This window comes from Panonychus citri, unplaced genomic scaffold (genome assembly GCF_014898815.1).
Source record: "Panonychus citri isolate SS breed McGregor unplaced genomic scaffold, ASM1489881v1 Contig00141, whole genome shotgun sequence".
NCBI classification, from domain to species: domain Eukaryota; kingdom Metazoa; phylum Arthropoda; class Arachnida; order Trombidiformes; family Tetranychidae; genus Panonychus; species Panonychus citri.
In genome coordinates this window covers 102-27,971 of record NW_026515546.1, presented here as the reverse complement: position 1 = coordinate 27,971, position 27,870 = coordinate 102, and the positions used below count along the sequence as shown (strand labels likewise).

The window sequence follows — 27,870 nt, the reverse complement described above, 5'->3', positions numbered from 1 at the left end:
TCACCGAAAACCAGGCATTTCTTTAGATTTTCATAAGTTTGGACTTTTTTTTTTCATCAATTTTCGCGCATTTTCAGAATTTAAAAGACTTTAACATGGAATTTTTTGCAGATTCTATTAAGATTATTCATGGAAATGTAAATTATAAAAAAGCAAGTTTTTAAACAGCTCGAAACGGTCCATAAATTGACTTTTTAGTTGCGACCTTGTAAAAAAAGTCGACAGTTCGAAAATTGATGAAAATTCATTTATTCGTGAAGAATAGTACACACCAAAACTTAAGAAATTTCATAGAAATCAGATAATTATTAAATAAAAGTTATATCAAAAATTAACTCTACTCGATAGATTGGACAAATGAAGAGACCAAAGTTAGCATTACTCAATCAACATAATTATCATTATCCAAATCAATAAATTTAGTTGTTTTTGTTGACTCTCATTTGTCATCAATCAACTAATTGTCTAACTTTTATCAGGAATAATAAAAAGTAAACAAAAAAAAAGTTGATAGAAAACTAAATTATCTAAATAACCATTTCGATAATTAATAAAACTTGAAGATAATTAAAAGGGAATTTTTTTATTTCTTGTTTTCATTGATCGTTAACTAGTTTTTCAATTAGCTGATAAGTTCAGCGTATTAATCATCATCATACTCATGATTAAGATAATTATTGTTCTGCTGATTGTTCATTGTTTTCACCAATATGATATAATCGTTACATTGATTGTTTATAATCAAAGTTTTCTGGCAATATAATTAATAGGAAATTATCATTTTCTAAAACAAATGATAAAATATTCAAAAGTAACATCAAGTTGAATTGAAGACAAATCTTTCGTTCCAAATGTATCATGAAGTTGATTGAGAATCTGATTCATGATGGATGACTCTTTTTCTGGAAATTTTTCTCGGAATTTTTCACTGGTTCCAAGTGAGTTGATTAGATCAATTATATAATCAGCTGATCGCCTCGAGGTTGTTTTAAAAGTTTCCTCATGACAAACCTTTTCAAATGGTAAATTAATACACCGATATTTGGTATTAATCATATCTGCAAATACTTTCACAGGGAAACCATGTTCTTGCCATGTTTGCATTAGATTATCAATTGATTGTCCAATATGATCAAGATTTAAATCTGGTTTATCGATTTGGGTTAATTTGGGTACTGGATAGTAACCAATTGTCACGAATAAACCACCAGAATTAAGGAGAGAATCAACTTTTCTATTGAACTTTTCAATATCAAAGAAATGAAGAGCCTCACAAACAGTAATCAGCTGAACTGAATTATCTTCCAGGGGAATACCTTCACCAGAACTTATCTAATAATAACAGAGGGAAAGATAAGTTGATTAAAGATAATTGTTCATCTATTTTGTTAATTGTTGGGCAAAAATCAGCCTTGTCAATCATGATTGATTGTCCTCTCTCTCTATCTCTCTCTTGTTAACAATTAAATTTATCAAATTCCTATTGTTATAATGTAAATATTATTTTTCTGTTCAAAGGTTATTGATTATGATTAGATTAACTAGTTCAATTCTGTCAATGATTAGTCAATTTTTTTTGGAAAACTCTCGATTTTGAGTAATTTTCTTCCTGATAATTAAGAGATTGGCTTTTTATTTTTCGGTCGATCATTGGGATTATTGGATTAGGATTAAGGGTGATAACAGTTTGATTTGTTTCTTACCTTAAATGTTACATTGTTAAATTGATTTCTTTGATTAGCAATTTGAAGTTGAGGTTCACTGATATCATATCCAATCACTTGGTCAAAATAATCAGCTAATAGGAAGGTTGCTTGACCAGAACCACAGCCAACATCAACAGCTCTTGACCATTTACCATTTGGATTTGGATTTACTGATTGTGATAATTGATTGATTATTGATTTAATCAAATCTTTTGGTGGACTTGGTCTAACTTCAATATAAATTGAAGCGACTCCAGTTGAATCGTATTGACGATGTGTCATTTTTGTTATAATTGAGAAAACGAATCTGAAGTGATCACTGATCAGAATTAAAATGATCTAATTATCTTTATTATTCAGTTGAGTATATAATTAATGATAATCATTTGATTTGACTGATGATATTTGATAATAATAATCTGGAAATCGTAATAATAATAATCATCTCTTATACCAATTACGTTATTTAGCTAGATTGACTTGAGATAAACATGATAATCAAGATAATTAATGAATTAATTTTTTTTTGTCGTTTTCAAGATCATCAAAGTTATTAAATTAACTAGTTATGATCAACAACTTATCCATTTAAGGATAATAATATCAAAGGAAAACAAATTGAATTAGTTAATTGCTCAAATCTTGAATAATAAACAGCTTATTCCGCTATGAAATTACCTCTTTTATTTCACCCAAGTAGCTCTGATAGTCTCTGCTGATTCAAATTCAATTTCATATTCAGGTTAATGTCTAATTGTTTCAAACTATGATCTAAATTGTTTCTTAATTGTTTCTTAATTTTCAAACTTTCGATCCCACAAGAGGCGCCATCTAGTTGAATTAGAAAGAAATTCCAATTGAACTCAAATCGAATCCAGGCCAACAGATGTCGCTAGTTAAGCCTCTTTCTTTTTCCTTTTCCTCTTAAAAAGCAAAAGGGACATCACCTAATTTCCTTTCCTAATGAAGGGAAAGTTATCTAAGAAAAAAGAGTCGAAGATCAATTTGAATACGAAATTAATTATTATAACAATTAAGGTGTAAACGCTCAACGATTAATTGGAATCAAGAGATTTAATATCTTAGTTTTAGTTATCAACTATTCTATCTTTTGATAATTTAAATAGCTAAATATCATTAGCTGAATATTTTCAATCTAATCAAACAATTAATTAACAATTTCCTGGTTCCAAATAAATTGATTAGACTAAAATTAACTAATGACAACAAACGGTAAACATTTAATTAGAACTGAAAATTATTACTGATTAGTTAATAGTCTATGATGATTATATAAATAACCTTCAGGTACAGTTAAACTTAATCAATTAATTGTGATCAATTGATTTTTTATCTTGCCGATTGCATTTACCAAAAAACTCCCCAAAAATTTTACAACAATTAACTAATCGTTGAAATTTGATTGATATGAGACAATTGAAGAAAAATTTGAATTCATTGATTGCCCTTAATTGTACTTAATCGAAGCAGATTAATTAGAAACAAAATTAGAAACGATAACAATTTGTGATCTTGCACAACAATCACAACGATATTAAGTGTCAGTGGTTTTGATTAAGAAAAAGTTGTTCTTACAATTTAATCAATGATCGTAATCAAATCGTCCATGATCAAGTTAATTAACTAGTAGGTGATTAACAATTAATCAGAAAAAAATCACGACTCTAAATTCATGGCAAAACCTTAAACCTCCATTGGAAAAGGTAAGAGCAACTCGAGTGATTAGATAATCATATTAATTGTCAAGAGGAATCAAAATGATTAGGATGATGATGATGATGAAAATGTCTCTGTCTAAATCATCTTTCTTCTCTGTCTATTTTTCCATCTTACTCAATAATATTAATCTATTAAATCAAATTGTAATTGGTTGATAACGATAAGAGTGTTGGAGTCAACGATGAACAAAATGAAAAGTTTCCCATGATTAGTTAATTGTTATTCATCTTCAGCTTAGCATAGATGATTTTTTTTATTCTAATTAATTGTAATTAATTATAATTTGCAATTCTAATTGTCCAAGGATAACGATCATAGTTGGTGAATTAACTGGGAATCAACAGTTATTTTTTGTTTTCTTATTCTTCTCGAATTGAATTAACTTTTAATTGTGTCTTTTATAATCTAAATTTTTACTTAATTGTGTCATCGAGTTTGTCAACAATCAACTAATCATGAACAAGATTGTTTTCCTTTCCCTCGGGGGCATTGGGATCGCCATTGCCCTTATATCAGCAATAGTTTTAGGACAATTTCCCAATATGATTCAAAAACAAGTCTCAAAGGTTGGTAACAATTAAATCTAATTACAAATGTTTCCAATGTCAAATTGCAACAATTAAAATAGAGTTTCGATTTTAATTCTGTTCTGATTGAGTCTAATTTTACATCGATCTTTCTAATTGTGATTTAGATGCGAAAATAGTCAATCGACTCTAATCAAATTAGTTAATTTTCCTATTGATTTATTTTTCTTACTTTTCCATTTGTTAGTTTTAATTATCTTAAACCACTTGAAAATTAATTATGAAAAGTTATTATTATCGTTAATTATACTTTGTGTTGGATAAACATTGTAACAATTAAGTTAAATGTAAATATTGATAATCAAGTCTACAGGTAATGATTGATATGGAAAATTAATTTCTAACCTTGATTGTGATAATTTAGATTTTGAAAAAGTTAATCACTAATTATGAACAATTAAATTTTCATGTGGTTTTGAAAGAAAAGACAATCAAATTATTATCAAACAATGAAACAATTAACTAACTGTTTTGATTTACCAGGAGTACTTTTTTTCATTATAATTTGATTCACATATCAATTATCATCGTGATTGTATCAACAATTAAAGTCTCGTTGTTTAAATATTATAATTAACTAATGATAAGAAATAAACAGGATAATCTTGATCAACTAATTGTTAAGTTAATTTGTCTCTTTCGAAACCCTCTTAAGATAATCAATTAATAAATATTGAACCAGTAAAGAGCAGAGAGCAAGTTAATCGTGATTTAGTTAAATTTTTACCACAAGAATTAATGATTACTATGATTCGTGGTAACCAAAATTAATCATAACAATTAATCAACCAAATAGTTGATCGTCAAATATTGATTGGAAACAGACAGAAAATGATTAATTCCTGTGGTGTGATTAACTAAATCAACTTTCTCCCCAGTGATAAGGTTGCAAATTTGCTTAAAATAGAAAGTAATTAAGTCTTAATTGTTGATAATATAATTCGTAATCGTTCATCTAAACAATGGGAAGATCAACAATTGAAACCAGGGTAATCACAAGCAATTATGATTCATAACGATTAGTGATTCCAAAATTGCTCCGATTGTTGTTAATTTCATAACTGGAAATATGATTATTTTAGATAATTGTTATTATCAAAATAATATAACTAAATCTGAATTTTTTTTTCCATCTCTGTCAATAGCAACTTGTAGTCTCAGAATGCTCAGAAGATTATGAGAAATTCCTAGCACCGAATGTGCCAATTTACTTGAAATTTTACGTTTTCCATGTGGATAATCCAGAAGCAATTTTGGCCGGTGAAAAGCCGATATTAGTTCAAAAGGGTCCATACAGTTTCTTAGAGAAACGAGTAAAGGAAATTGATGGTTACCATGAATGTGGAGACGAAGTTGTTTATAAAGAGACGAAAACTTATCATTTTGATCCAGAGACTTCACGGAAATCGGCCTCACTTGACGACGTCGTTACTCACATCAATGTACCTGCAATGGTAATTAAAATAACGAGGGGATGAAAGAGAGAAAATTGATCTAAACTAAATTGTCAACCTTTTCCTTTTCTAGACTGTTATGGGCGCTTCTTTCCATTTACCGCAAAAAGGAATGGGTCAAATATTCCGAAGCCTTTTCCCCCAATTGGCGACACAAAAAACGAAAACAACAATGTTCCTTAATCACACAGTTCGAGAATTGTTATTCGAAACGTATCCAATTGAATTTATTGATGACCTGAACTCGGTTTTAGCTCAATTGAAACAACCATCAGTTAATCTAACCGATTTCGCTTTCTTTATGGATGTAAGTTTATTTTTATCCAAATTCCAACGCCAATGATCATATTAATTGTTGACTTTCTGCCGAACAGAAAAACGCAACCGATGAAGGTGAATTCAGAGTCCACACTGGAGCCAAAAAAATCAAGAATCTTCTTCATATCGAGAGTTGGAAAGGTTCACCGTAAGTACCAGTATAATATGCCACCAATCAACAGTTAATCAGCTCAATTAAGAAAACAGAAACAACAATTTGGTATCAAAAATGATTAGGGAACATTAATGTCTATAGGCTTTGTTATTGTTTCTATTGTAATGATTAACCAAACAAAAGATTGATGAAAATTTTGTCAACTTAAATGGACTTTGACAATATAATTAATTGTGTATCTTTACCTTAATCTTTTTCCTTCTGTCACAATGGAAAACCAAAACCAATAATCAAATTTAATTCCAAAGTCAAGTTGATTTTTGGATAGAAAATTCAACTTGTAACAACATCGTTGGAACCGATGGATCAGCATTTCCTCCTAATGTCAAGAAGAACAGTAAACTTGAGATATTTACAACTGATCTTTGCAGGTAATTAACACAATTAACTAATTAAAATGAGCGAAAATTGGTTAACACAAACAATTAATCTATTTACAGATCTTTCCCATTGGTGTACAAAGAGAAAGTAAAAGTAAAAGGAATCTCAACTTACCGATTTGTTATTCCACCGGAAGCTTTTTATGGACCGGAAAAGAATCCAGAAAACAAGTGTTTCTGTATTAATCCCGATCCAAAGACTTGTAATCACAACGGACTATTGGACATATCAAGTTGCCGACAATTCGCTCCATTAGTGGCCTCATCCCCTCACTTTTTCCAAGCCGATGATGACCTTTACAACGCGATTATTGGTCTAGATGAAAGAAAAGCAGATCGATACCAAACCTATTTAGATATTGAACCAGTAAGGATTCAAATCATTTTCGTAATTGTTTCCATCTGATTAATTTGATTTTCTTTTTCTTTTCTCTTCTAATTAGATCACCGGAAAGGTTTTATCGGCTTTCAAGAGATTACAAATCTCTGCTTGGCTCAAGAATGACTACAGGTAAGTAGTGAAACAATTGGATTAGTTAATTGTTATTCATTTTAATTTGTTTCTTTTGTTTTGTTTACCAACAGTATTGAAAAAACCAACACTAATGTTTACATGCCGGTTATTTGGGTTGAAGAGGTTTGTCTTTAATTGTTTGATCAGTTTGGTTTTTCTCTGTTATTAATTGTTGTTTGTCTGATTAATCTTTCTAGGGTTTTACTTTAACTGATGAACTTGCCGATGAATTTAAATCAAAGGTTACCAAAAAAGTGAACCTTGGATCAAGTCTACTCATTACTGCTCTAATCATTGGATTACTTTTAATTGTCGCTGGTTTAGGATTATTTTTCTATAATAAATTTCAATCTGGTAAGAGATTAACACAACTGATTTGTTGATCAATTGATTATCTTTCATTTTGGTGATGTTTCTTTACCTTTGCTTAAGTGAAGGAAGAAAACAAAAATCAATAATATGCAATTTCATTGGTTGGAAAGTTGAATAGTCTTTGTCGAAGCTTATAGATAAACTTTATTCTTGTTCCCACCAAAATCACAGTTTCAAACAGAATTAGATTATTAGTTTTCTTTTAATCTACTTGATGATTTAGTAAATGTGATTCTTATTTATTGTGATATTCACTTCATTTCCTGTGATACATTTTGCCACAATTTCTATTCTCTCATCTTTGATGATCGTATTCCCTTTGATCCCTTTTCCCACTTCCTTATGGAAATAGACGTTCAAATCGAGGATCCTAGAGCCAAAGTGATGAAAAGTTGGAGACCCGAAGTGACCCCTGACCTGCCCTCAAATTCTGTTGCTAAAGAAAACAATTCTCAGACAAAATTCTGATTCAAGATTGAACAAGAAAATTCATAAGTTCAGCTCAATTCTCGAATCTTCCTTCAATCCCAATGGTAGAAAGAGCGACCTTTGAGTAAAAAATCAACTTTTTTTCGCTCATTCCTCGTATCCATATTTTCCGAAACAATTAACAAACTAATTTACTTACAACTATTACTAACCAATTAGTCTACTATCTAACAACATCATTTTCTATTGATTTAATTTTTAATTGATTGACTTTTTTCTCACCTTTTCTTTTTCTCTTTTCTTTTGTATCTCTTTAGGTAATTGATGAAATTAACAATCATTTTTAAATTCTTAACAATTGACATACATTAAATAACAATTAAAAATGTATAAAAATATCATCAATAAACATGAATTTTGGACAATAAGTTCAATTGTGTGATTTGTTAAAAAATTATTTTCTTTTATTTTATACAATTGGCATAAATTGTTCAAAGTATAACGTTATTTACTTATGAATGATTTTCTTAAAGGAAATAGACAATAGGTTTACTCATCTTGAGGTGGTTTTGATGATGACGGTGGGGTTGAGGGTGGCGGGGGTGTTGATGATTGTAATTGTGGCTCTGATTGTGTTTGCGATGGTTGTGGTTGTGGTTGTGATTCTGATTGTGGTTGAGGTTGTGGCTCTAAATGTGGTGGCGATGGTGGTTGTGGGTGTGGGCACATTGTGATTGCTAGAGGAGCTCCCGTTCTTGGTGTTGGATGATCAATTTCCAATGACTCGTTGAGAGGAGCTTTAACCAATTCTGAGGCTTCTAATTGTTCGGGTAATTTGACAAGTTCAAGAAATTTGGCAGTTTTAAGTAATGATTTGACTCTTGATTGTTCAACGACTAAATTTCCTGTATAAATAAATTTGAGAATATCTTGTAAATCTTGACCGGGAACTTCTTTTAAAACGACTATGGGAGTAACTGGAAAAGGCCCTTGAATTGATAGAGAACATTCAACAATTTTAGAGAAAAAGGTTGACCAATTTCTAAGAATTAGCTTATGACTCTTGACTGGGATAAAATCGTCACCACAAACAAAAACGATATCAGATAATATTTCAGAATCAGTCAAGGAGATTGATGAAGGTGCACACATTTCAGCACGAAGTCGAATCTTGCTTCCAGACCCTTCAGAAGACATTTTTCCAACCAACACAGATTAACACAAATCAAACGAATCAATAAAAACAGAAAACAAACACAATAATTAAAATCAACAATTCTAATCAAAAACAGAAAGCAACGATTCCATCAATTATGTAACCATCAACAAAAAGGATTCATTTGTTTACAACCTTTTCTATTGAACTGCGCCCTCTATCAATTCGAAAGCAAAGTTATTTTCTTTTCTCTGCCCCTGGTGAGAAAAGATGAAACTTCCTAATGTGTTGGATTTTTAATCGTTGATTTTGTTTTTTAGTGGAGATTAATTAGTCTTCAACTATTTTGCCGACATCACCAATTAATTATCAATTAACTGTTTAACTCTAACATTGACCTTATCGTCTGTTGGTGATTAGTTTATGACTGTCAACTCACCAAGTTCACTTTTAAATAGTGTTGACAGTTTGATTTTTCTGTCCATTCTTCTGACTTGATTTGATTATTTTTTCTGTTGATCTTCCGTACGTTTAAAATCTTTAATTTTACTTTTAATTTCAATTGTTTTCCATTTTCTTTGGGGTGAATTTTTTTCCTCATTTAACTGTTCCATTTAATTTAAGCTTTGTTTTAAATTATATTTAGTTTAAAGAAAAAGCTTAACTACTAACGATAAGAATGTCTGTGTTGGAAGAGCTTTTGAAATTTTCTCCTATTCCAATGGAACCTGAACAAGCCAAGTTTCTTATTGCCAAAGGTTTAGGTTATTCTATTATTGTTGCTTCATCTTTAATCAAATTACCGCAACTTTTCAAGATTACTGGTGCTCGTAATTCCGCTGGTATCAATTTCTATGGCCAAGCACTAGAACTGTTTGCCTATTCTCTCAACTGTGGCTACTCTTTTGCTAAAGACTATCCATTTAGTGCCTGGGGTGAATCATTGTTTCTCTTGGTTGAAAATTTTCTCATCTGTCTTGCTGTTCTTTTCTACAACAATCAAAAATTGAGCTGTTTAATTTTCTCATTTCTTTACACTCTAAGGTAAGTTGACATAGAATATTAGCAAAATAAAATGTACACAAATTGGAGACTAATCATTTGGAAAATTGTTTTTCATTTTAGCTTCGGAGGTTTGATGTCTGGTCTAATTCCCATTGATATTTTGTGGTACCTTCAATCATTAAATTTACCTCTAGCAATCGGTGGTAAGATGATCCAAGGAATCAGTAATTACAGAAATGGACACACTGGTCAATGTTCCGCTATCACAGCTACTTGCCTTTTCCTTGGTTGTATCGCTCGGATATTTACCACAATCCAAGAGACAAAAGATAATCTAATGATCGTTAACTTCACCGTTGCATCGATGGCGAACTTTATTCTCGTCTCTCAAATCTTTTACTATTGGGAAAATACTAACAAATTCTTGGCCAAATCAGCCAAGAAAAAGAAGAAGTAAACTAGTTGATGAAAAATCATGAAACAATTAAGTTCCCAGCTCGAAGCAAATTGAAACAATTATTAAAAACAATTAACTGTCATCATTACAATGAATTCAATAAGGAAACAAAACTCAAAATCTGAGTCCATTTTGTATATCAAAGTAAAACAAGAAACACAAAAAAAGTTACTTAATCAGTTGCTTAGTAAATTTTGAGTACATGAAGATAAAAGTGCAACAATTACAAGTTTTTCTTATTACTAAATTAAATCTCTCATTTTGGATAAATTTTATTTTCTTAGCTAATTTTTTTTTTCTTTCAATTTGGTTCAGTCTTTTTTGTATCTTTTTCTTCATTCAATTAATTAGTTGAGAAAAAGATTCATTAACGATTTAATCGTTAAAACTAAAATAATTGATGAGTAATTAAATATTTAGAGTTGATCAAAAATATGGATGGAAAGTAATCAAAAGAGGAAATGGAAAAAGTGTCAAGTAGATGATTAAAGAAGATAAACAATTATGTTTCTTATCGTCTTCTCTTAACAGCTGATTACTTATCGCCTTAATTAGTAACATTATAAATATTGTGATGGACATTTTCAATTAATCAAATGATGTGACTGATTTTTTTTTGAGTTTTCCTGTGTAAGTTTTTTTTTCAGGCTTTAGGGTGAATATGAAGATGATGAATTTTAGATTTTCATGAAATGGTTGAACAAAAAAAAACAATCAATATCAAAAACATGAAAACTAAACGTAAATGAGGTTAATTTGGTTTGGTGAACAATAATTAATTGTTACTGTTATGTTTCCATGCCTGAAGATGTAGCATCATTAGAAGCTGTTGTGATCACTTGTGTAAGGTTAATGTTGCTACTTGTTGTTGAGTTAATTACTGATTGATTTACAATCATTGAGTTGTTGGTTGATTGGTTTACTAGTTGAAAATTGTCAAGGTGACTATCAACTTCTGATTCATTCATAGTTTGATCGGTCATCATTAGGGAGGGTTGACCATCTTCTTTAATCTCATCATCAGGTGAGAAGATAACGTCAATAATTGATTGGGGTAAATGAGATCTCTGGGTATCCGTGAAGGAGGAAACATGTTCCTGAAGAGTGGGCTTAAAGTCAGGAGCATTTCGAAAAACGGTTCTTAATTGAGGAGCTGGAAGTTGTAATAGAACTTGAAAACTTTGAGGTTTTGTTCGTTGACAACATTTGATAAAACCTTCCCAAACTTTTTTCTGATTCCAAACTTGCTTAAGTATAAGTCTTTGTAATATATTCATGACAAAACCTAAAAGACGAGGATGGAGGGACAGAGATTGTATCACGGTTCTCATTAGGAGAGTGGGGAGCGGATTTTGCTCCATTAGTAATTGCATCACAACAGCTAATACTTCAGCAGTGTAAATATGTTTCTCGGCAAAGCATAAACCAATAGCTAAAATAGAATAATAAAAGAAACGGAATGAAAAAGAAATTAAAAGAAACAATTAGATTATTATAAATTAGACGAAGGTCATAATTTCGTTCCGGTTTCCTTAGGAAAAGAAATCAAATTTTGCAGTTCGGTTCATGGGAATACCTTTCATCACGGTTTTCATATCACATTTTGAAGGGTCAATATTATGTAAAGCGACTAAAAGATCAGCAGCAGTTAAAGGACTTTGGTAGTTTTGTCCAGATTCAACTAAAGAAAAAGAGAAAGATTAATGTTTAAAATTTGAATTGAATAAAAGTTCCAGGAATATGTAAAAATTACCCTGAGTTCCTAAAAGCCTATTGAAAACTTCTTTGACTACTAGTTGATTGAGTTTAATTAGTTTAGGCAGTGCGGCGATCACTTCTCTCTTGGATAGACCATTAAGAACAGGAATGAGAAATCTAACATCAGGCACTCGTTTATGGTAAAGATCACGAACACGCGAGACCAGTTCAGCACTTGGAGGTTGTTTGTCTGTTAAAACGTGAATAATTCGGGTTACAAGAGTTTCCGCTCCTTTGGGACAAGTCTCGACAAGAAGAAGTAGTTCCGGCGAGTCCATTCCCATTCCTTTAACGGGTGTATCAAGAACTCGAAGTATTACTCGTTTAATGTCCGGAATTGTGGACACATAAACTAGTGCAAGGTCGTGCATTAATTTATGATTATTGGGAAGTAAACAGAGATAGGGAAGTAGAAATATTTTGATGACATCTTCCGTCCATGTGGACTCGGGTTCTCCTGGCGATGGGTCTAATAGTCTTCTAAGTTTTTCCAGAGAAAATTTCTCGATTGGTTCTTTAATATCAGTTCCATAAGTTTCGTGGAGATATTTTATCACCTTGACTGCTTGTGATCTAACCTCAGGTTTATCGACAAGAATGGAAAGATTAAGCAAAACCGATAAGGTTAAAGGTCGTAGTTTGACCTTTTTCTCGATTAGTGTTTGAAGAATTGAAAATCCTAATGTTACTCCATTGTAACTCGTCTCTCGAGTGATCATCTCCTCTAATTGATTGATTACTTCGGGTGTCAGAAGAGGAACTTCAAAGAAAAATCTCGGTAAAAAGTGATCTCGATCTCTAACATCAACACGTCCGATCATCTCTTTCATCACGGATGATAAACATTTCTCATAATGAGATAAATTTCCACCATTCTTTTTAGCGACAACATACTCATTGTAGACAAGATTAAAAAGAAGTTCAACTCGATTACGAATATCTTCAAATGCATACGTACGAACCAAAGTTGCCACGTTAAAAGAATGATCATGAAATTCGGTTGAAAGTAGAGTTAAAATTTTGTTTCGACTTTCAAGGTGAGATGGACATGTGATTTGTTTCCGTTCTTCAGCTTGAATAATTCGACTCACAGAATCGGCAATCATTCTTACTTTCATATCATCTGAAAGTTCGGTTGTTGTCTCTTCAAAATTCAACTGTTTCACCTTAACCGATCCACCCAAAGTTTTACCGGTGGGCATTAGTTTCTTAACCTTATTCTGATTATTAACATGTTGTGCTTGTTCTTGTTTCTTTGCTTCCTGAGCAATCCCACGACTTACCAGTGTCGCTATTTTCTGATACTGTTGATCAGTTGAATTTTGGGTCTTCTTTGCTTTAGCCACGGCAGCGGCTTTTTCGACCATCTCTTCAACTCCTTTGCCTGAGAGGGAAAAATAATATACAAAAAGAGAAAAGAAATAAAAATAATTATTGGAAATAATTAGTGAAAATCAGTAAATGAAACTGAATATAAAATCTATGAAAGATAAAATAACATAATAAATATTTGTTGATAAGATTAACTGGTTGCTAAACTATTATCTTAATTGTTATTGATTCTTAAGTATTCGAAAGCCGGAGGTTTGGACTAATGTTTAAATTGTGATGGAAGATAAAATGTTACAAATGTTTGATACTCTTGCTCGAGTTCTAGATAAAAGATTCTGAGAGTGCGACTTTGCTGCGTTTGAAAGTTTTTTTGTTTTCATTGTTGTTTTGGTTTCCCATTGAATTTTAAATTGATTGATCTGCAATTAAAGCTGTTTAAATGGAGAAAATTGTGTAGAAAATTATTATTCTGAAAAAATGATATAAATACTTTACCTATACCAGTTGAGGTGAATTGAGTTGACAGTAAACGGGCAAGATGTTTGATCTGTGAAGGTGTACCGGCAGCGGCGACTGGAGTGTAAGAGGCCTGAAATTGGGCAGGCATGGAATCGGGTAGGGAAAGTAAAGATACTAGGACAAGATCACAGACATTGGCGATATTATTTAAACAGGGGATCAGGTCTTCAGAGGTAATGTCAATGGCTGTATTAGCATCATTTCGAGTAACTTTGGGAGGAGGTAAAGGGGCAACGATTGTAGAGGGTTCAAGCTTTTCTTTAGGGATGTTATTACTATCAACATCCGGTTCCAGTTTAATTTTTTTAGGTTTAGGTTCAATATTGACTTGGTCAACCTTTAATCCTCTTTTTCGAACCTCTTGGAGACATTTGTATACATCTGATTGACCAGCTCCAAGATCATTTAAAAGTTGAATTATTTGTGATTGAAATTGTGTATTAGTTGCTGCTGCTGGATGTTTGAGTAACAGAGTCAATTGTACCTTTAACTGTTTCCGTACCGAAGTTACTTGTGAACTTGCCAAGGTTGGAGGTAAATTAGCATGTAAAGACTCAAGAGCTTGTATAACTTTGGATAGAAAACGATCAGATCGTTGTCTAGCTATTATTACAAGAGTTTGCATGGTGGTCATCAGATTTACACTCGAAATATGAGGTGTTCCATGGAAAATGAGCAACTGTTCAAAAACATAATCAGCTTCTTCTTCCAATTGTTCCAGATTAACCAATTTACAATTTTCTATTGAATCCAAGCTTAATTCCTTTGTCTCTGACCATTGATCACGTTTGGTTTGTGAAATAACTACCATTTCCATAAATTTAATACATTGGGTTCTAACACCATCATTTTCCGAAGCATCAATCAGGCTAAAAATGTACCTTTTAATATTCCCCCAAACTTCATTGGTTTGCTCAAGAATCTCATTAACATTAGCCTTTGAGGCCCATTTAAGAAATTTGGGATACAAAAGAGTCGAAACCTGTATACCTTTTTTAACTACATGGGGACTTGAATCATTAAGAGCATAATGAAGATTAACAATTAATTTGGGGAAAAACTCGGCATCCTTGCTACATGCAGCTTCAATGAAATTTACCATAAATTTTCTAACCTCAACCATTGGATCATTTTGAAAACCAAGAATCTCATCTGTGGAAAGAAAAGAGAAAAGAAAATAGAAGATCCAACAAAAAGATCGAATTAATCAGATACAAAATTGAGAAGACTCAATCGTACAATTTATACCAAATTGATGATGGAAAAAATGGAAGAGAGGAAGAGAGAAATGAACAGGAAGAGAAACAAGGACAGATAGTGAGAGAGAGAGAAAGGCTTACCTAAAAAATTATCCACCAAATCATTATGAATAACATACTCTTGAACTTTACATAAATTGACCACTTTCTCTTTATCAGTTGAAGCTAAAATCGCTTCATTCAAAAGATCAACAACCATGTTGTTTTTGGTCAAAAGATCGTTTGTTGTTGTGGCCATTTTTGTTTGTTAATTCATCAAGAAAGATTTTAATTTAAATAATAAATAGAGAAGAAAAAATATCAACAATCATCTATCGAAAAGAAAACAGGAAATTGAGTTTAGAGAAAAATCCGCTTGGGTCGCACTTTCGAATTTCTATTTTCTCCTCTGTCTTTTTCTCTTTCGTCTCTTTGCCTGACAGATTCATTTTCTTTTCGTGGAAATAGCTCATTCCAACTAAGCTTCTATTTCCACAGCAGATTAATTGTGAACAATTTTTTTTCTCTCTCATTTATTAATTTTATCTCTTTCTTTCTGAAACGTTTTTCTACAATTTTTGTTTATTCTAAATTGTGAATGTTTTCCATTTCTACAGCAAAAATGAGAGAATGACGAATAGAAATGCTACTAAAATCTACCGGAAGAAACTTGTACCACACCCAAATCTATATTTATAAAAAGTGCTCATCAATTCATATTTGGAATATGTAATGAAAGATATTAACATGAATTTGAAGCTTCCATGATTTAGTTCATGGAAATAGTTTAGCAATATGGTAAACATGATGATTAGAATTGAACTGAGTTTATTGCTGAATTTGAAAGGCTTTTAATCAGTCAATTCAATTGGATTGGCCTCTTTGGCCTAACAAGACCTCACAAAGCTACAGGGGAAAATGGCGGCGATGTTATGATAAAGAAAGAAAATTTCTTATTTCCTATCTGATGGTCTTTAATCTGATCAACTGGTTTGAATTAATTAAGATCAACTATTAGTTGTGTAGTGAGATGTTTAATTGTGATGATCCATTTGCTGTCAATTTTATAATTGGTTTGCAATTACTTTTCATATGATGAAATGCTTCAGGTTATTATAGAAATTGAAGTTTTTTCTTCTTCTCTAATATAGAAATTTAAATGAATTTTTCATCCTTTTAATTCTGATAATTGATTAGATTCGGAAGAAAATGAATCAAGTGATATTTCTTTTCGTTTCTCTGTTGTAATAATTTATTTTGTTCTATTCTGTTTATGGTGAATGAGCAGAATTTGATTCTTTTGTAGTTTCGAAACAATTTATTGATTAGTTGATTAAATTTCGTTTATTTTTTATGCAATTTGTTATTTGATGGATGATTTTGTGAGAGAGAAAAACAAAATTGATACAATTACAAAATTTGTGAAGTTATGGTTTTACAAAGATGAATGGAAATGTTTGATTTGTTGACAAAAACGCAAAGAAAAAATGTTAATCCAAATTAATTGTAATTAAAGTGAATGTTTAACATTCACAAGAATTTTTTTTCTTTAACTGATCAGATTTACTAATCACTTGTTCATTGTTAGTTAAAATCACTTGTTTCGATTCAATTGTTGAACTTTGATTAACAATCGTAGGAGTATTTCCATTGATCTCCAATTGATTAGTACGATTATGATTATCCAAAGTTCCCATGATCTAATTAAAGATAATTTTGAAACATAATTAAGTCCATGCAAACGGAAAGAGACAATCAATGAATCAAGAAAAAATCATCAGCTACTAATTACCTCCTTAATCAACAATTTGGTGGCTTCTTTAACTCCAATATTTTCAGCGGCCGAAACATAAAACCAATTAGAAAAACCATTTTCTTTACTGAAACAATCAAGTTTTGATTTATCATTGGCAATTCCAGTTCTGTCAAGTTCACACTAAGGTAGAAAGAAAGAAATTAAAATTAACAAAAGAACATAAATAAAACAATTAACAAGACAATCAAAGCAATAGTAGTAACAATTAAAGGAACTCATATTGTGTCTCTATAATTGATCAACAAGTATTTTCATCACCAAATGAAACTGTCAACAAATTAACTACAGCTGATTGAGAAAGATACAAAGTAGACACTGATGATGATGATGATAGACTTAAATTGATTGTAACAATTTAAATGAAGTAAATTTCTACTCCTCTTTCTCGGGCAACTGTACTTGTATCTTGGGTACACTTGTAATAATAAATATCAAGGATGATGAGGTTGATTCATGATGATTAGTTAACTAAGGGATCATTTGGAGAGGAATGAAAATATTTGGAAGAAAAATAAAAAATGATGATAATCAATGATGATTAAGAGATAACCTTGTTCACCAGTAGTAATGAAGGAACCGGTTGTCCATCTTCCAATGTAACTTTAGAATCAAAATCTTTTTTCCATTTAATTGCAGAATCAAATGAATCCGGATTAGTGGAATCAGTGATCACAAATGAACCCGAAGCACCTTTATAATAGACTCTGGTCAGCGAAGCAAATCTGTCCTGTCCAGCGATGTCCCAAAGTTGCACAATTATCTCAATATCGTCGTTCCAGACAATCTTTTTAAGAGCGAAATCAACACCAATCTGTAATTCAAATATAGAACAATTAACATTGAACAGACAAAGAGAAAAAACAAAACAAAACTAATTAGAGCAAAAGATGAAGCAGAAGAAGAGATTAACAATTAGATTTACAATTAATCACCACAGAGAAAAACAAAATGTCTCCAACTCTATAATGGTTATGTAATCCTTTTTGAAGACAAAGGCCTAAGGCTTAACACACCCAAGGGGCGAATGAAAGTTAATTTGGATGGACTGATTTTCACAGATTTAAATTGTAATCAGTGTAATTAATTGGTGATTTACTTACTGTTGCTCTATATTGTTGTGAAAATAAATTGTGAACATAACGTTTAATTATACTGGTCTTTCCAACGGAAACTTCACCAATTACCAATATTTTGAATATTTTTTGTTCTCTAGGTTTTTCTTGATAAACAATTGATTGTTCATTTGTTGATTCCAATGGTTTTTTAGGTGTTGGTAAACGATGAATTGGCTAATTAATTGTAAACAATAATCAACAATTAAGTAAATTGTGTAAATTAAAAAAGAAAAGAACAAAGAAAAAGAGAAAAAAATGAAAATGAAATTAGAAAAACGAAAACAAAACAAATTAAGTGAACACATTGAGACGAAGGTTTCACTTTGTGTCAATAGAAGGAGACATTGGAATATCAGTTGATTACTTTTTCGAACAATTAATTTGGAAAAATTAAAAACGTACCATTACTATTACGATTAAATGAACGACTAATTGTTGGTGGAAAAGTTTAAATAGTTAATAAAGTGATCATTGACAAGTGAATTGGAAAATGAAAATAAACAAAATGAAGAATCAAAAACCAGTCCCATAAACGAGAGTGAGTGAAATTGGATAGGAAAATCCTTGAGAATTTAAATTATCAGAAACTAATTTAGAGAAACTTGTTAATTATCATGATTTAATCTTCAATAGAGAATTTGAATTTCATATCATCTCCCAATTATAAAGTTCAATGTTAACGAAATAATAATATATTGTTGATCTGTTGTAACGTGCTGATGATGAGGGAAACAAGAAAATCAATCACAATCAACTAATTGCGCTCACAATTAGCGAGAGTAACAAAAAGTGGATAAATTTAGGTGAAAATTAAGAATCGTTATCATGACCATTAATTATCTTGGACATTGCTGACCAGGTCAATGGTATATTAGTAAAAACAATCAAGGATCCATTTGTTATCCAATGATAATGATAATTAGATTTGTATTATTAGTTGATAACAATCAAATGAACAAGAAAATGAATTAACAATCAAGAGTCCACCTCATTTTGGGTCATTAAACATGGAGGAGGAAATAAGGATGATTATAAAATATGAATAGAAAAAGGTTAAAAATCAATCATAACAATTTGACCCAATTAACCCAAAAATCTAATAAAACAATTAACACGACAAAAACAACAACAACAAACAATCAAAATGCAATTTAAAGTTACATTTGATAAGTAAATAGTTTGGGTCATTTAGAATCATGATTCTAACTGTAATTGATCAATGAAAACTTTTTAAGGTTAAACAGTAACACTAAATTTTATGTATTAATGATCAAATAGCCTCAGGGTAATTTAATTGATTGTTGGTTTGTTGGTAAATGAAACAACAACCAAAATTCAAGACAAGTTTTATCAACATAACAATCAACTTGCCAAATGGGAATTGAAATGATATCAAATTGGTCAAAAGTGACCATAGGAGAAGAAGAAAAAAATAAGGTCAGTTACTATGAAAGAAAGATGAAGATAAAGATGATAAAGTAAGAGAGAGAGAGAGAGAGAGAGATGTGATGATGAAGAAGAAAATAGAATGTGATATTTGCGAGAATGAAGAAACTCTTGTTTTCTTTTCTTCTTCCTTTCGGTTGAACATTCTCAGTTCGAGAATAAGGAAGAAGATAAATGAAGATAAAAGAAAGAGAAACATTTTCATCATCCTTATCTTCATCATTCTCTTTCTTTTCCGGAGTTACTTTTTTATTCATCTTTCTTTCTGCCTCCATCCACAGGGAATGCTCATGAAGATGATAACAACTGAGTATGTCTGATTAATGGAAGAAGAAGAAGAGAAAAAAAATAAAGATGATGAGGATGATGAGAGAGAGAGACTATTGGTATTCCTGAGCTTTTATCATGAAAAACAAATTCTTTGACTCAGAATCATTGAAATAAACAGAATTGAGCTGAAATCTTCACTCAATTTTCTGTTATCATACTTAACCCTCTTATTTTTTTTCCATTGTTACGATAATTCAGTCAATCAAAAGTTATCAGGAAATACATTGTGTCTAAATTACCATCATCATCTCTAACCATCCATAATTAGTAGTCTAAATTATCAACAATCAATAAATTGTAACAACAATCTCGAGGAAAAAAATATCTGGTTCCTTGTTTATGTTATCATTTTATTTTCATCTTATCAAAACAATCTCATTCTATCAGCCATTTAAATATTTGCCTTCCTTATGACAGTTCACCTGAAACTGTCATCATCTTCATCTTCATCATCAACAGTTTCATCTTTATCTCCATCATCATCATCATCATCATCATCTATCAACAGTAACAACGTGCCTATTACATTATCTAATGATACATATGTATTTTCAAGTGATTCCGTGAGTGTTTACATGAATCATTGTTATTAAATTATTTCCATTCATTAAGAGTTAATTTCACACACCCAAATAATTAGATAATCATTAACAATTATCCATCCAGGAAATTTGAATAATTTAATTGGAATCAACTTTAAATCAACATTAAACTAAATGTAAATGTTTACTTTCCATCCACAAGTTAAATTATCGAGATTTAAAGTTTGCAGAAATTTTTTTTCTTCCTCTTGATTAATCAATATACTCTTCGCGATTTGGTTAATTGTTTACAATTTGCTTCATGTTTTCTTTATTTTTCTCTTGCTGTTAAATGCAATCAGTGTTTATTTGCAATTCTATTGAGAATTCAGAAATAAATCAGATATTAGTTTGTGAACTTTATCATGAATTTGAACAAGGAATCAATTGAAAGGTCACTTCTTGATTCAGAGATGGGATTATCAGGTGGGATTGACGGTAATCCTAAATTACAACATCAATCACCACAATTTAATCAACAACAGGGTTCAAATATTGATCCATCTCAACCTCAAATCCAACCACAATCCCAACAACAGTCACAACAAGTTGCTGGTTTAAATTATGCTCGAAATATTGATTTGACACTTTCAGGTTCGGGTAAATCGCCTCGAGGTAAAAAACTGTTCACCGGCATTGGTGAATCAGTTACATCGTCAATATGTTCTAGTCAAGGGATACCCGGTTTAACTTCAAACACGGTTGGTCTTATAACGGGATCGGGTTGTGAGTCTCATCGAAAGTTAATTAAACGGAAAAGCGGTGACAGTGGTAAGAATGTTAAAAATAGTCCAACTCTTGGGTCAGAGAAAGGGTTTAATGGTAGTGGTCATCATAATCATCATCATCATCATCCAACTCCCCATCATCATGTAAGCTCCACTCATGGTGGGGTAGCCTCACAGGCCAGTCTTCCGTCCAATCCTTATAAACCTTTAAATGCATTTGAAAAGTCTTACTTACTCGCCGTTGAGAGAGGTGACCTGGGTGGTGTTTCTCGAATGCTAAGTACGGCACCCGAAGATTTTAACATTAACTGTTGTGACCCATTGGGTCGAAGTGCCCTTCTCATGGCCATCGACAATGAAAATCTGAACATGATCTGCGCTTTACTTGATCAAGGTGCCGAAATGAGAGATGCTCTTTTGCATGCAATCAATGAAGAGTTTGTTGAAGCCGTTGAACTTTTACTCGACCAGGAAGATGCAATTTGGGAAGAGGGGACACCCCATTCATGGGAAGCGATCGAGCGGGAAACTTTCACCTCGGACATAACCCCGCTCATCTTGGCCGCACATAAAAACAATTATGAGATAATTAAGATTCTTCTTGATCGAGGTGTCTCACCGATCCCTTCACCACACGATGCTCACTGTGGCTGTCGGGAATGTCGAGAGGCTCGAGCCCAAGATTGTCTCCGTCATTCAAGATCACGAATCAACGCTTACCGAGCATTAGCTTCACCCTCACTTATCGCACTTTCCTCAAAAGACCCGATTCTAACCGCTTTTGAACTAAGTTGGGATCTTCGTCGTCTCTCTTTCCTCGAACCCGAATTTAAAACTGAATATCAAGAACTGAGAAAACAGTGTCAAGCTTTTGCCACCGCTCTTCTTGACCATACACGAACCACCCATGAACTTGACGTTCTCCTAAACTATGACCCAACCGGTGACACCTCTGATTCTCATGGTAAAATGAACCTTTTACGCCTTAAATTTGCCATTCGATGTAAACAGAAAAAGTTTTGTGCCCATGCGAATGTACAACAATTATTAGCTTCCATTTGGTATGAGGGTTTACCTGGTTTTCGTCGGCGTAACATTGTCGTTCAAACCGTTGAGATCCTTTTGATTGGCCTTCTATTTCCGTTCCTATCACTTGCATACATCCTATTTCCGGGTACAAATATTGGTCAAGTGATTAAAAAACCTTTCATCAAGTTTATCTGTCATTCAGCAAGTTACGTAACCTTTTTGAGTGAGTACCAAGTATTATCATATTTTTTATCATCTTCACATCCAACCTCGCATTCACCCTCACCCTCACTCCGCATGATAGTTTTCATGAAGATAAAACAAAGGGATATAAACATTAATCTAATCCTGGCAAAAAAATCAAATTGCTAATCCATATAAACACATAAGCGAAAACTAATAATATGCAAATCTATCTAATCATCATGATCCTGAGAGTTTAGATGAGTTTAACTCTGGTTTCCCACTCCTTTCATCTTCCTGATTATCATGTTGCTTCATTGAAAATAATATCCTGATTCAGGAATAAGGTAAAGGTTAGAACTTTATTTATCTTTTATTTTTTTTCTTCTTCGAAAAGTTGAAAAGTTTTCTTCTTCCTTTCTAAATTAACTCCCAACAGGGAGGATCAATTTTCAGTCTTGAATAAAGTTTGTCACTTTTGTGGTGTTTTTATGTAACATGATTCATTCAGAATTCATAATCACCATGACTATTATCATTTCTATGAGCTCAGAATTCATTAGATTATCTAATTCAACTTCATTCACTTTGCATCAATGTTACATCTTCATTCATTCATTCATGGTTATCACCAAGGATTCAGGTTTTCCAAAATCTTTAGGAATAACTTTATTTTTCCTCGAGTTCCCATAGAGATGAAATAACATTAAAATAACTGTTTCCAGTTCATATTCATTGTTATCATGATATTGATTGTTACACATTTACAATATAAAAAAAACCACATACAAACATCAGGTAGGGTAAAGAAAAGGTCAAAAATCAGTAACTCAGTGGTCAGTGAACATTATGAAAGTTATTGAGGTTGACCGGTAATGAGCATGAGTTTTTTTTCATATTATTTTGATCAATTTTAACCATGATGGTGATTATCATAATAATCATGCTAATGATACTTATTAGTTAACCATGAGGTTGGACAAGCAAGAAAAAAATCTAAATTAGTTGACCATTTAAAGTTACAGTTATAATTTTATTATAAAAGTTAATTAGCTGAACCGCAAGGTTGATAATTAAATTATCATCTTGTTGATCAACATTTAATTTTCTGTATACAAATGAATAATTAGCTAATTAACTTGAATTAAGGAATATGAGAAATGTTGAGATTGATTCAGATTCTAAGACTGAAAAAAACATGAATATTTTCATACCTCTGATTTTATTTCCCCTGAAAGATGAGATTCATGTAAATCAGTTGGAAGAGGACAAGGAAGATAAGAAGAGAGAGAGAGAGAGAGAGAGAGATAACTGAATTTCTTTTGTAATCTCAACGTCATGAAATCGAACGATTGAAATAATAAAAAGAAGAAGAAAATTCCATTTTCCTGACAACATGAAGGATTTTCAGAGTTTCGAACTTTTTTTTTGGAAATATTATAAATCCATGGGATGAATTGAGGTTAATCATGAGGAATAAAACTAATTGTCGAAGCAAAAATAAAAAACTTCCAACAAAAATAGGAAATGATGAAATTGTGAGTTAATTGAAATTATCAATTAATGTATCAAAATAATGTTTCTTTTATCATAATCATAATTATCCTAATGATTAAGGTGATAAATGTTAACCTTTCACCCTAACAACCTTAACCATTAATTATGAACCATCATGATTTATATGAGTAGGATGATATTTTTTATCATGTCAAGTGTTGATAATTGTTCATTGTTATCATATCACACATTTAACAATAACATTTAAGAGGTAAAGTTAAATATTAATCACAATTAATTGTTGACAATATGTTGACAATCATAACAAGTTTCACAACAACTTATCAACTGATCACTTCTCAATCACTAATCAACATGTTAGATCAATGGTAAAATTATCAATTAAAAGTTGCAAGCTTATTATCGTTATGGAATATTGTAAATTGATTAGTCATAATCAATGATTATGATTTCAATTGTTGAGAATATTAATTTGTAGGTTAATAAGCTCGCTAATCAATTTATATCAATATCGATGAAAGAAAATTAAATTACCGAATAGGAGAACTCATGTTTTCGATGATTAATTATGTGCTACATTCATGGGGAATTTTGTCCATGTTGTCAATTCTTAATTAGTCCCTGAACTTTTGTTGGTAACTTTGTGTTTCCTTTTCCTCATTAGCTTTTTGCATTTATTTCAAAACTTGTTCACTTTGGCAACACCACATTGATACAGTCAGAAAATTGATGAAATGAGTAGACAAGGAAGTGAATCTATTGGTTTCATATTGAAATCTCTTGAATTCAGTCAATTTTCATTGGTAATTGTGACCATTCATGGGTAAACCTCTTTGAGTTTTGATTGTTGTCATGATAAAACGATACAGATCGTTTGAAATGTCCGTTAACTGGTTAATCAAAGAAACTAAATTGTAAAGGTAAATTAGGTCTCGAGATTATTGTTATTATAATAAATGGAAATGATGAAAAGGGGACATGATGTATTTCACTTGAAAATGATGATTTTCATGATGAAAATTAGGAACTTGGGTTTGACCTAATTCGTGAAGAACCATTGTCATGTCATGCGGAACCAATTCCATGAGGTTTGTTACTCTTCCATCATGATGATACTCTGAAAATGAGAGAGAAAAAGAAAGAGAAAAAACTCAATATCAAAAGAAGAGAAAGATAAGTGCATGATAGAATTCTGAGTCTACAGAATTTTTTCCTTTTTCCATCTTCTTCTTCTTCTCATCTTTCATCTTCTTCTTCCATAATATATAATGAGAAAAAAAATGTTCCAAGTTTTTTTTTCCTCTTTTGTCTTATCTCAAAATGAAAGAAAATGAAATGTTCCTCTCATGAAGGTAAGTTCCAGATTCTCATGATAGTATTCAATGTCTATTCTCAAGTCCATTTAGTAATCCTCATCCCTTGACTGTTATCTAATAAAAGGGACTTTTAATATATCAATCTAATAACAATAACAATGCGATTAAATGAGTTTCCGTTTTCAACTGACCCTTTTATCATTTCCGGGTTCTGTCCCCACTCCACCCTTTTTTTTTGTTATTCATGATAAACAATATGACTATTACCTTTGTCAACTCTCATGATGATCATATTGTTATCTGGAATCAGTAATCTGATCATTTTAATGGTAAAACCTTTCAACATTATCCTATCCTGGATGAAAATAATATCTCATGAAACTCAGAACTTTGTTCAGAACTTTTTCCTTTCTTCATCTTTTCTCATCTTCCATTAATATTCAGATAACTTTTTTTCCCCTCATTTCATCATCAAAATATTATTATCATGGAGAAACCATCATGATAATATTGATGGAATTCATTGCTTATAATATTTAATCATCTATCAGTCAATTGATTTACTTTTCAAATGAATAATCAATTTGTTTGTCAAGATTCAACTTATTGATTTAAGATTAATCAATATGCTAATTATCACAGATGAAATTAGTTGATTGTAATTGTTTAATCATTCTTGATATTGAACAATTAAAAAACGACCAAAATCAATTCAATTTCTCAACTTAATCTTGTATCCTTTTGATTGCTAATCAATTGAGATTGCAATCTTAATCAAATCGATTGATAAATCAGACAATCAATTTTATTCCTGTGAATTAATCATTATTATCTATTATTAAGATGATAAAATAATTTTTTTTCTTTAAATTATAAATTTCTAAAGTCAATATGAGTTTAAATTCTGAATATAAATCATTTTAATCTTGAATATAAACATGATCAGTTAACCAGAACTTTCATTAAAAGGAACCAGAATTTTTTTTTTCTTCCTGATGATTTATATAAATTCAACCTTAATCATAATTGTGGTTCAATGATTTTCAATCATAATCATGATAGTTATCATGTAATCAGAATAAAATTCAGTTTCAAATGATTCATCAATGATTAACTTGAATAGGAAAATAAATTTCATCTCCTTTTTTTTTATTGATAATTGAAGACAATCAATTTTAACAGTTAAGTGTGGGGGAGGATATTAAGGATAATCATAAATTGCTGCTGTGATTAATTGTTCAACTAAATTGTGTGGTAATAAAAGTCTAATCATCTAACTGATTATCTTAATTTGTGTGTATTTTGTATTCAATCATTAGAGTTGATTGTTGCCAAGAAAAACAAGAAAATTGAAATCTAATCAAGTTAATGATGGTTGGTTGTTGATTGTTGATTAGTTTTCAAGTATTAATTGTATCATGATTACTATGATTTTCCCCTTTTTTTTTAATCATGTTTTTAGCGATAAATATAATCACTTGCGTGGATAATTGTAATTAACTGGGATCATGTTATTGATTGTGACACTTTAACCAATTGTCACAATCAAAAAGTTATTGATCATTTCTCATCCTCATGTTGATCATTTTTCATTTACAATCATGATCAAAAAAAAACCAAATACCTTTTACTATCATCAACAGAATTAATCTGACACAATTAACCAAATGATGATTTAGTTAACTGTGAAAAAATTTCATCGCCATTAAAATGATTATCATGAAAAACCACTTAATCCAGTTCAATGATCATCAATCAATTGTCAGAGTAAACTTTTTCTTTTCTCATATCAATATATGAATACAAATGAATAACAAAAATAACAATTTAAATTTCCATAACAATTAATAAAACTAATTGTAATTCTCACTCTCTCTTAATTGTCCCAAACAATTGCTCGAAAAATTGTCAATAATTAAAAACCATCCCAAGAAAAACAAACAGCTCACCCAAAAGTTTACCTTTGACAATCAAACAACATCACCTAAATTGTATTACTAATTAATAGTTAATTTGTTAATTGTTGTACTCTTAATTGTCAACAGTATTATTGGCCTTGGCTTCACAACGGATTGAGACAAATGCATTTGATATTTTTGGTGTTTCGTCAAAGGAAGAGGCGATTACCAAACGAGGGGCACCGCCGACACTCATTGAGCTCATGGTTTTAGCTTGGGTCATAGGTGAGTGATTGGAACCATTTTAATTTGATTGTTAACAATTTCATTAACTCATCTTCTTCCAATTCCCTGCAGGGTTAATCTGGAGTGAGATTAAACAATTATGGGAACTTGGATTAATGGATTATCTAAGTGACATGTGGAATATATTAGATTTTATTACTAATTCACTTTATGTGGCTACAATTACATTACGAGTCATTGCCTACGCACAAGTGAGTTTAATTGTTACAACAATTAGAAACAAAATTACGTTAATTGTAATTGAAACTTTCCAGTAAATTGATTGAGTATCATCTTAGTGAATATTATGATAACTAGCAAATCAATTTGATCATTTATATTATTATCTCTCAGTTTGTTACAAGATTTTCACTTAATTGTGATCATTATGATGATAACAGTTAACATGATTAAATCATGTTGTTAAGATGATCAATTTAATCAGATTTTATATCATGATTGATACCATTGATTAACCTTATCTA

At 31.0% G+C, this 27,870-nt stretch overlaps 7 protein-coding genes across 9 annotated transcripts; 3 read left to right on the top strand and 4 right to left on the bottom strand.

The window, feature by feature from the left end:
• Positions 1–567: 567 nt before the first annotated feature.
• LOC128395686 (putative methyltransferase DDB_G0268948) lies at positions 568–2,064 on the bottom strand. Its single transcript, XM_053356149.1, has 2 exons — positions 1,704–2,064; positions 568–1,332 (listed from the first exon to the last, which is right to left on the bottom strand). The coding sequence occupies exons 1-2, from the start codon at positions 1,986–1,988 to the stop codon at positions 778–780; spliced, it is 840 nt and encodes a 279-aa protein (XP_053212124.1). The 5' UTR covers positions 1,989–2,064; the 3' UTR covers positions 568–777.
• A 1,586-nt stretch (positions 2,065–3,650) lies between these two features.
• Positions 3,651–8,109, top strand: LOC128395685 (platelet glycoprotein 4-like). Of its 3 annotated transcripts, none has more exons than XR_008326698.1 (11): positions 3,651–4,012; positions 5,179–5,487; positions 5,561–5,794; positions 5,862–5,953; positions 6,229–6,351; positions 6,421–6,727; positions 6,804–6,871; positions 6,946–6,997; positions 7,072–7,228; positions 7,599–7,799; positions 7,993–8,109. XR_008326698.1 is itself a non-coding variant. In XM_053356146.1 (11 exons), the coding sequence occupies exons 1-10, from the start codon at positions 3,902–3,904 to the stop codon at positions 7,712–7,714; spliced, it is 1,569 nt and encodes a 522-aa protein (XP_053212121.1). In that variant the 5' UTR covers positions 3,651–3,901; the 3' UTR covers positions 7,715–7,741; positions 7,993–8,109. The 3 variants fall into 3 exon arrangements, 2 of the variants coding, with proteins under 2 accessions (XP_053212121.1, XP_053212123.1); XM_053356146.1 differs by having other exon boundaries at positions 7,599–7,741; XM_053356148.1 differs by lacking the exon at positions 7,599–7,799 and having other exon boundaries at positions 3,652–4,012.
• LOC128395690 (broad-complex core protein isoforms 1/2/3/4/5-like) lies at positions 8,110–9,013 on the bottom strand. The gene has a single exon (XM_053356152.1). The coding sequence runs from the start codon at positions 8,870–8,872 to the stop codon at positions 8,225–8,227; it is 648 nt and encodes a 215-aa protein (XP_053212127.1). The 5' UTR covers positions 8,873–9,013; the 3' UTR covers positions 8,110–8,224.
• A 129-nt stretch (positions 9,014–9,142) lies between these two features.
• Positions 9,143–10,563, top strand: LOC128395688 (mannose-P-dolichol utilization defect 1 protein homolog). Its single transcript, XM_053356151.1, has 3 exons — positions 9,143–9,356; positions 9,478–9,875; positions 9,957–10,563. Exons 2-3 carry the CDS (start codon positions 9,511–9,513, stop codon positions 10,291–10,293), a joined length of 702 nt encoding a protein of 233 aa, XP_053212126.1. The 5' UTR covers positions 9,143–9,356; positions 9,478–9,510; the 3' UTR covers positions 10,294–10,563.
• Positions 10,564–10,968: 405 nt separating this feature from the next.
• LOC128395684 (symplekin-like) lies at positions 10,969–15,498 on the bottom strand. Its single transcript, XM_053356145.1, has 5 exons — positions 15,243–15,498; positions 13,879–15,054; positions 12,047–13,435; positions 11,870–11,974; positions 10,969–11,725 (listed from the first exon to the last, which is right to left on the bottom strand). Exons 1-5 carry the CDS (start codon positions 15,397–15,399, stop codon positions 11,082–11,084), a joined length of 3,471 nt encoding a protein of 1,156 aa, XP_053212120.1. The 5' UTR covers positions 15,400–15,498; the 3' UTR covers positions 10,969–11,081.
• Positions 15,499–16,465: 967 nt separating this feature from the next.
• On the bottom strand, positions 16,466–18,616 carry LOC128395687 (ras-related protein Rab-38-like). Its single transcript, XM_053356150.1, has 5 exons — positions 18,474–18,616; positions 18,057–18,245; positions 17,507–17,767; positions 16,933–17,076; positions 16,466–16,840 (listed from the first exon to the last, which is right to left on the bottom strand). The coding sequence occupies exons 1-5, from the start codon at positions 18,474–18,476 to the stop codon at positions 16,664–16,666; spliced, it is 774 nt and encodes a 257-aa protein (XP_053212125.1). The 5' UTR covers positions 18,477–18,616; the 3' UTR covers positions 16,466–16,663.
• A 1,312-nt stretch (positions 18,617–19,928) lies between these two features.
• On the top strand, positions 19,929–27,601 carry LOC128395489 (transient receptor potential-gamma protein-like; the record flags this gene model as incomplete). The annotated part of the gene is made up of 3 exons (XM_053355916.1): positions 19,929–22,408; positions 27,248–27,385; positions 27,458–27,601. Coding segments are annotated over exons 1-3 (1,897 nt in total), but the record flags the coding sequence as incomplete, so codon positions are not given.
• Positions 27,602–27,870: the final 269 nt, after the last annotated feature.

Bases quoted from the DNA above. Each gene is read 5' to 3' on its own strand.
- LOC128395686 (XM_053356149.1), bottom strand. From the start codon at position 1,988: ATGACACATCGTCAATACGATTCAACTGGAGTCGCTTCAATTTATATT. The intron at 1,333-1,703 runs GTAAGAAACAAA...TGTTATTATTAG, and splicing joins TTAACAATGTAACATTTAAG to ATAAGTTCTGGTGAAGGTAT.
- LOC128395690 (XM_053356152.1), bottom strand. From the start codon at position 8,872: ATGTCTTCTGAAGGGTCTGGAAGCAAGATTCGACTTCGTGCTGAAATG.
- LOC128395685 (XM_053356146.1), top strand. From the start codon at position 3,902: ATGAACAAGATTGTTTTCCTTTCCCTCGGGGGCATTGGGATCGCCATT. The intron at 5,488-5,560 runs GTAATTAAAATA...TTCCTTTTCTAG, and splicing joins ACATCAATGTACCTGCAATG to ACTGTTATGGGCGCTTCTTT. The intron at 6,352-6,420 runs GTAATTAACACA...ATCTATTTACAG, and splicing joins TTTACAACTGATCTTTGCAG to ATCTTTCCCATTGGTGTACA.
- LOC128395687 (XM_053356150.1), bottom strand. The intron at 17,077-17,506 runs GTTATCTCTTAA...TTTCTACCTTAG, and splicing joins CATTACTACTGGTGAACAAG to TGTGAACTTGACAGAACTGG. The intron at 16,841-16,932 runs GTAATTAGTAGC...ATCTTTAATTAG, and splicing joins CCAAATTGTTGATTAAGGAG to ATCATGGGAACTTTGGATAA.
- LOC128395684 (XM_053356145.1), bottom strand. From the start codon at position 15,399: ATGGCCACAACAACAAACGATCTTTTGACCAAAAACAACATGGTTGTT. The intron at 15,055-15,242 runs GTAAGCCTTTCT...TTCTTTCCACAG, and splicing joins TTTGGTGGATAATTTTTTAG to ATGAGATTCTTGGTTTTCAA. The intron at 11,975-12,046 runs GTAATTTTTACA...CTTTTTCTTTAG, and splicing joins TAGGCTTTTAGGAACTCAGG to TTGAATCTGGACAAAACTAC.
- LOC128395688 (XM_053356151.1), top strand. From the start codon at position 9,511: ATGTCTGTGTTGGAAGAGCTTTTGAAATTTTCTCCTATTCCAATGGAA. The intron at 9,876-9,956 runs GTAAGTTGACAT...TTTTCATTTTAG, and splicing joins TCATTTCTTTACACTCTAAG to CTTCGGAGGTTTGATGTCTG.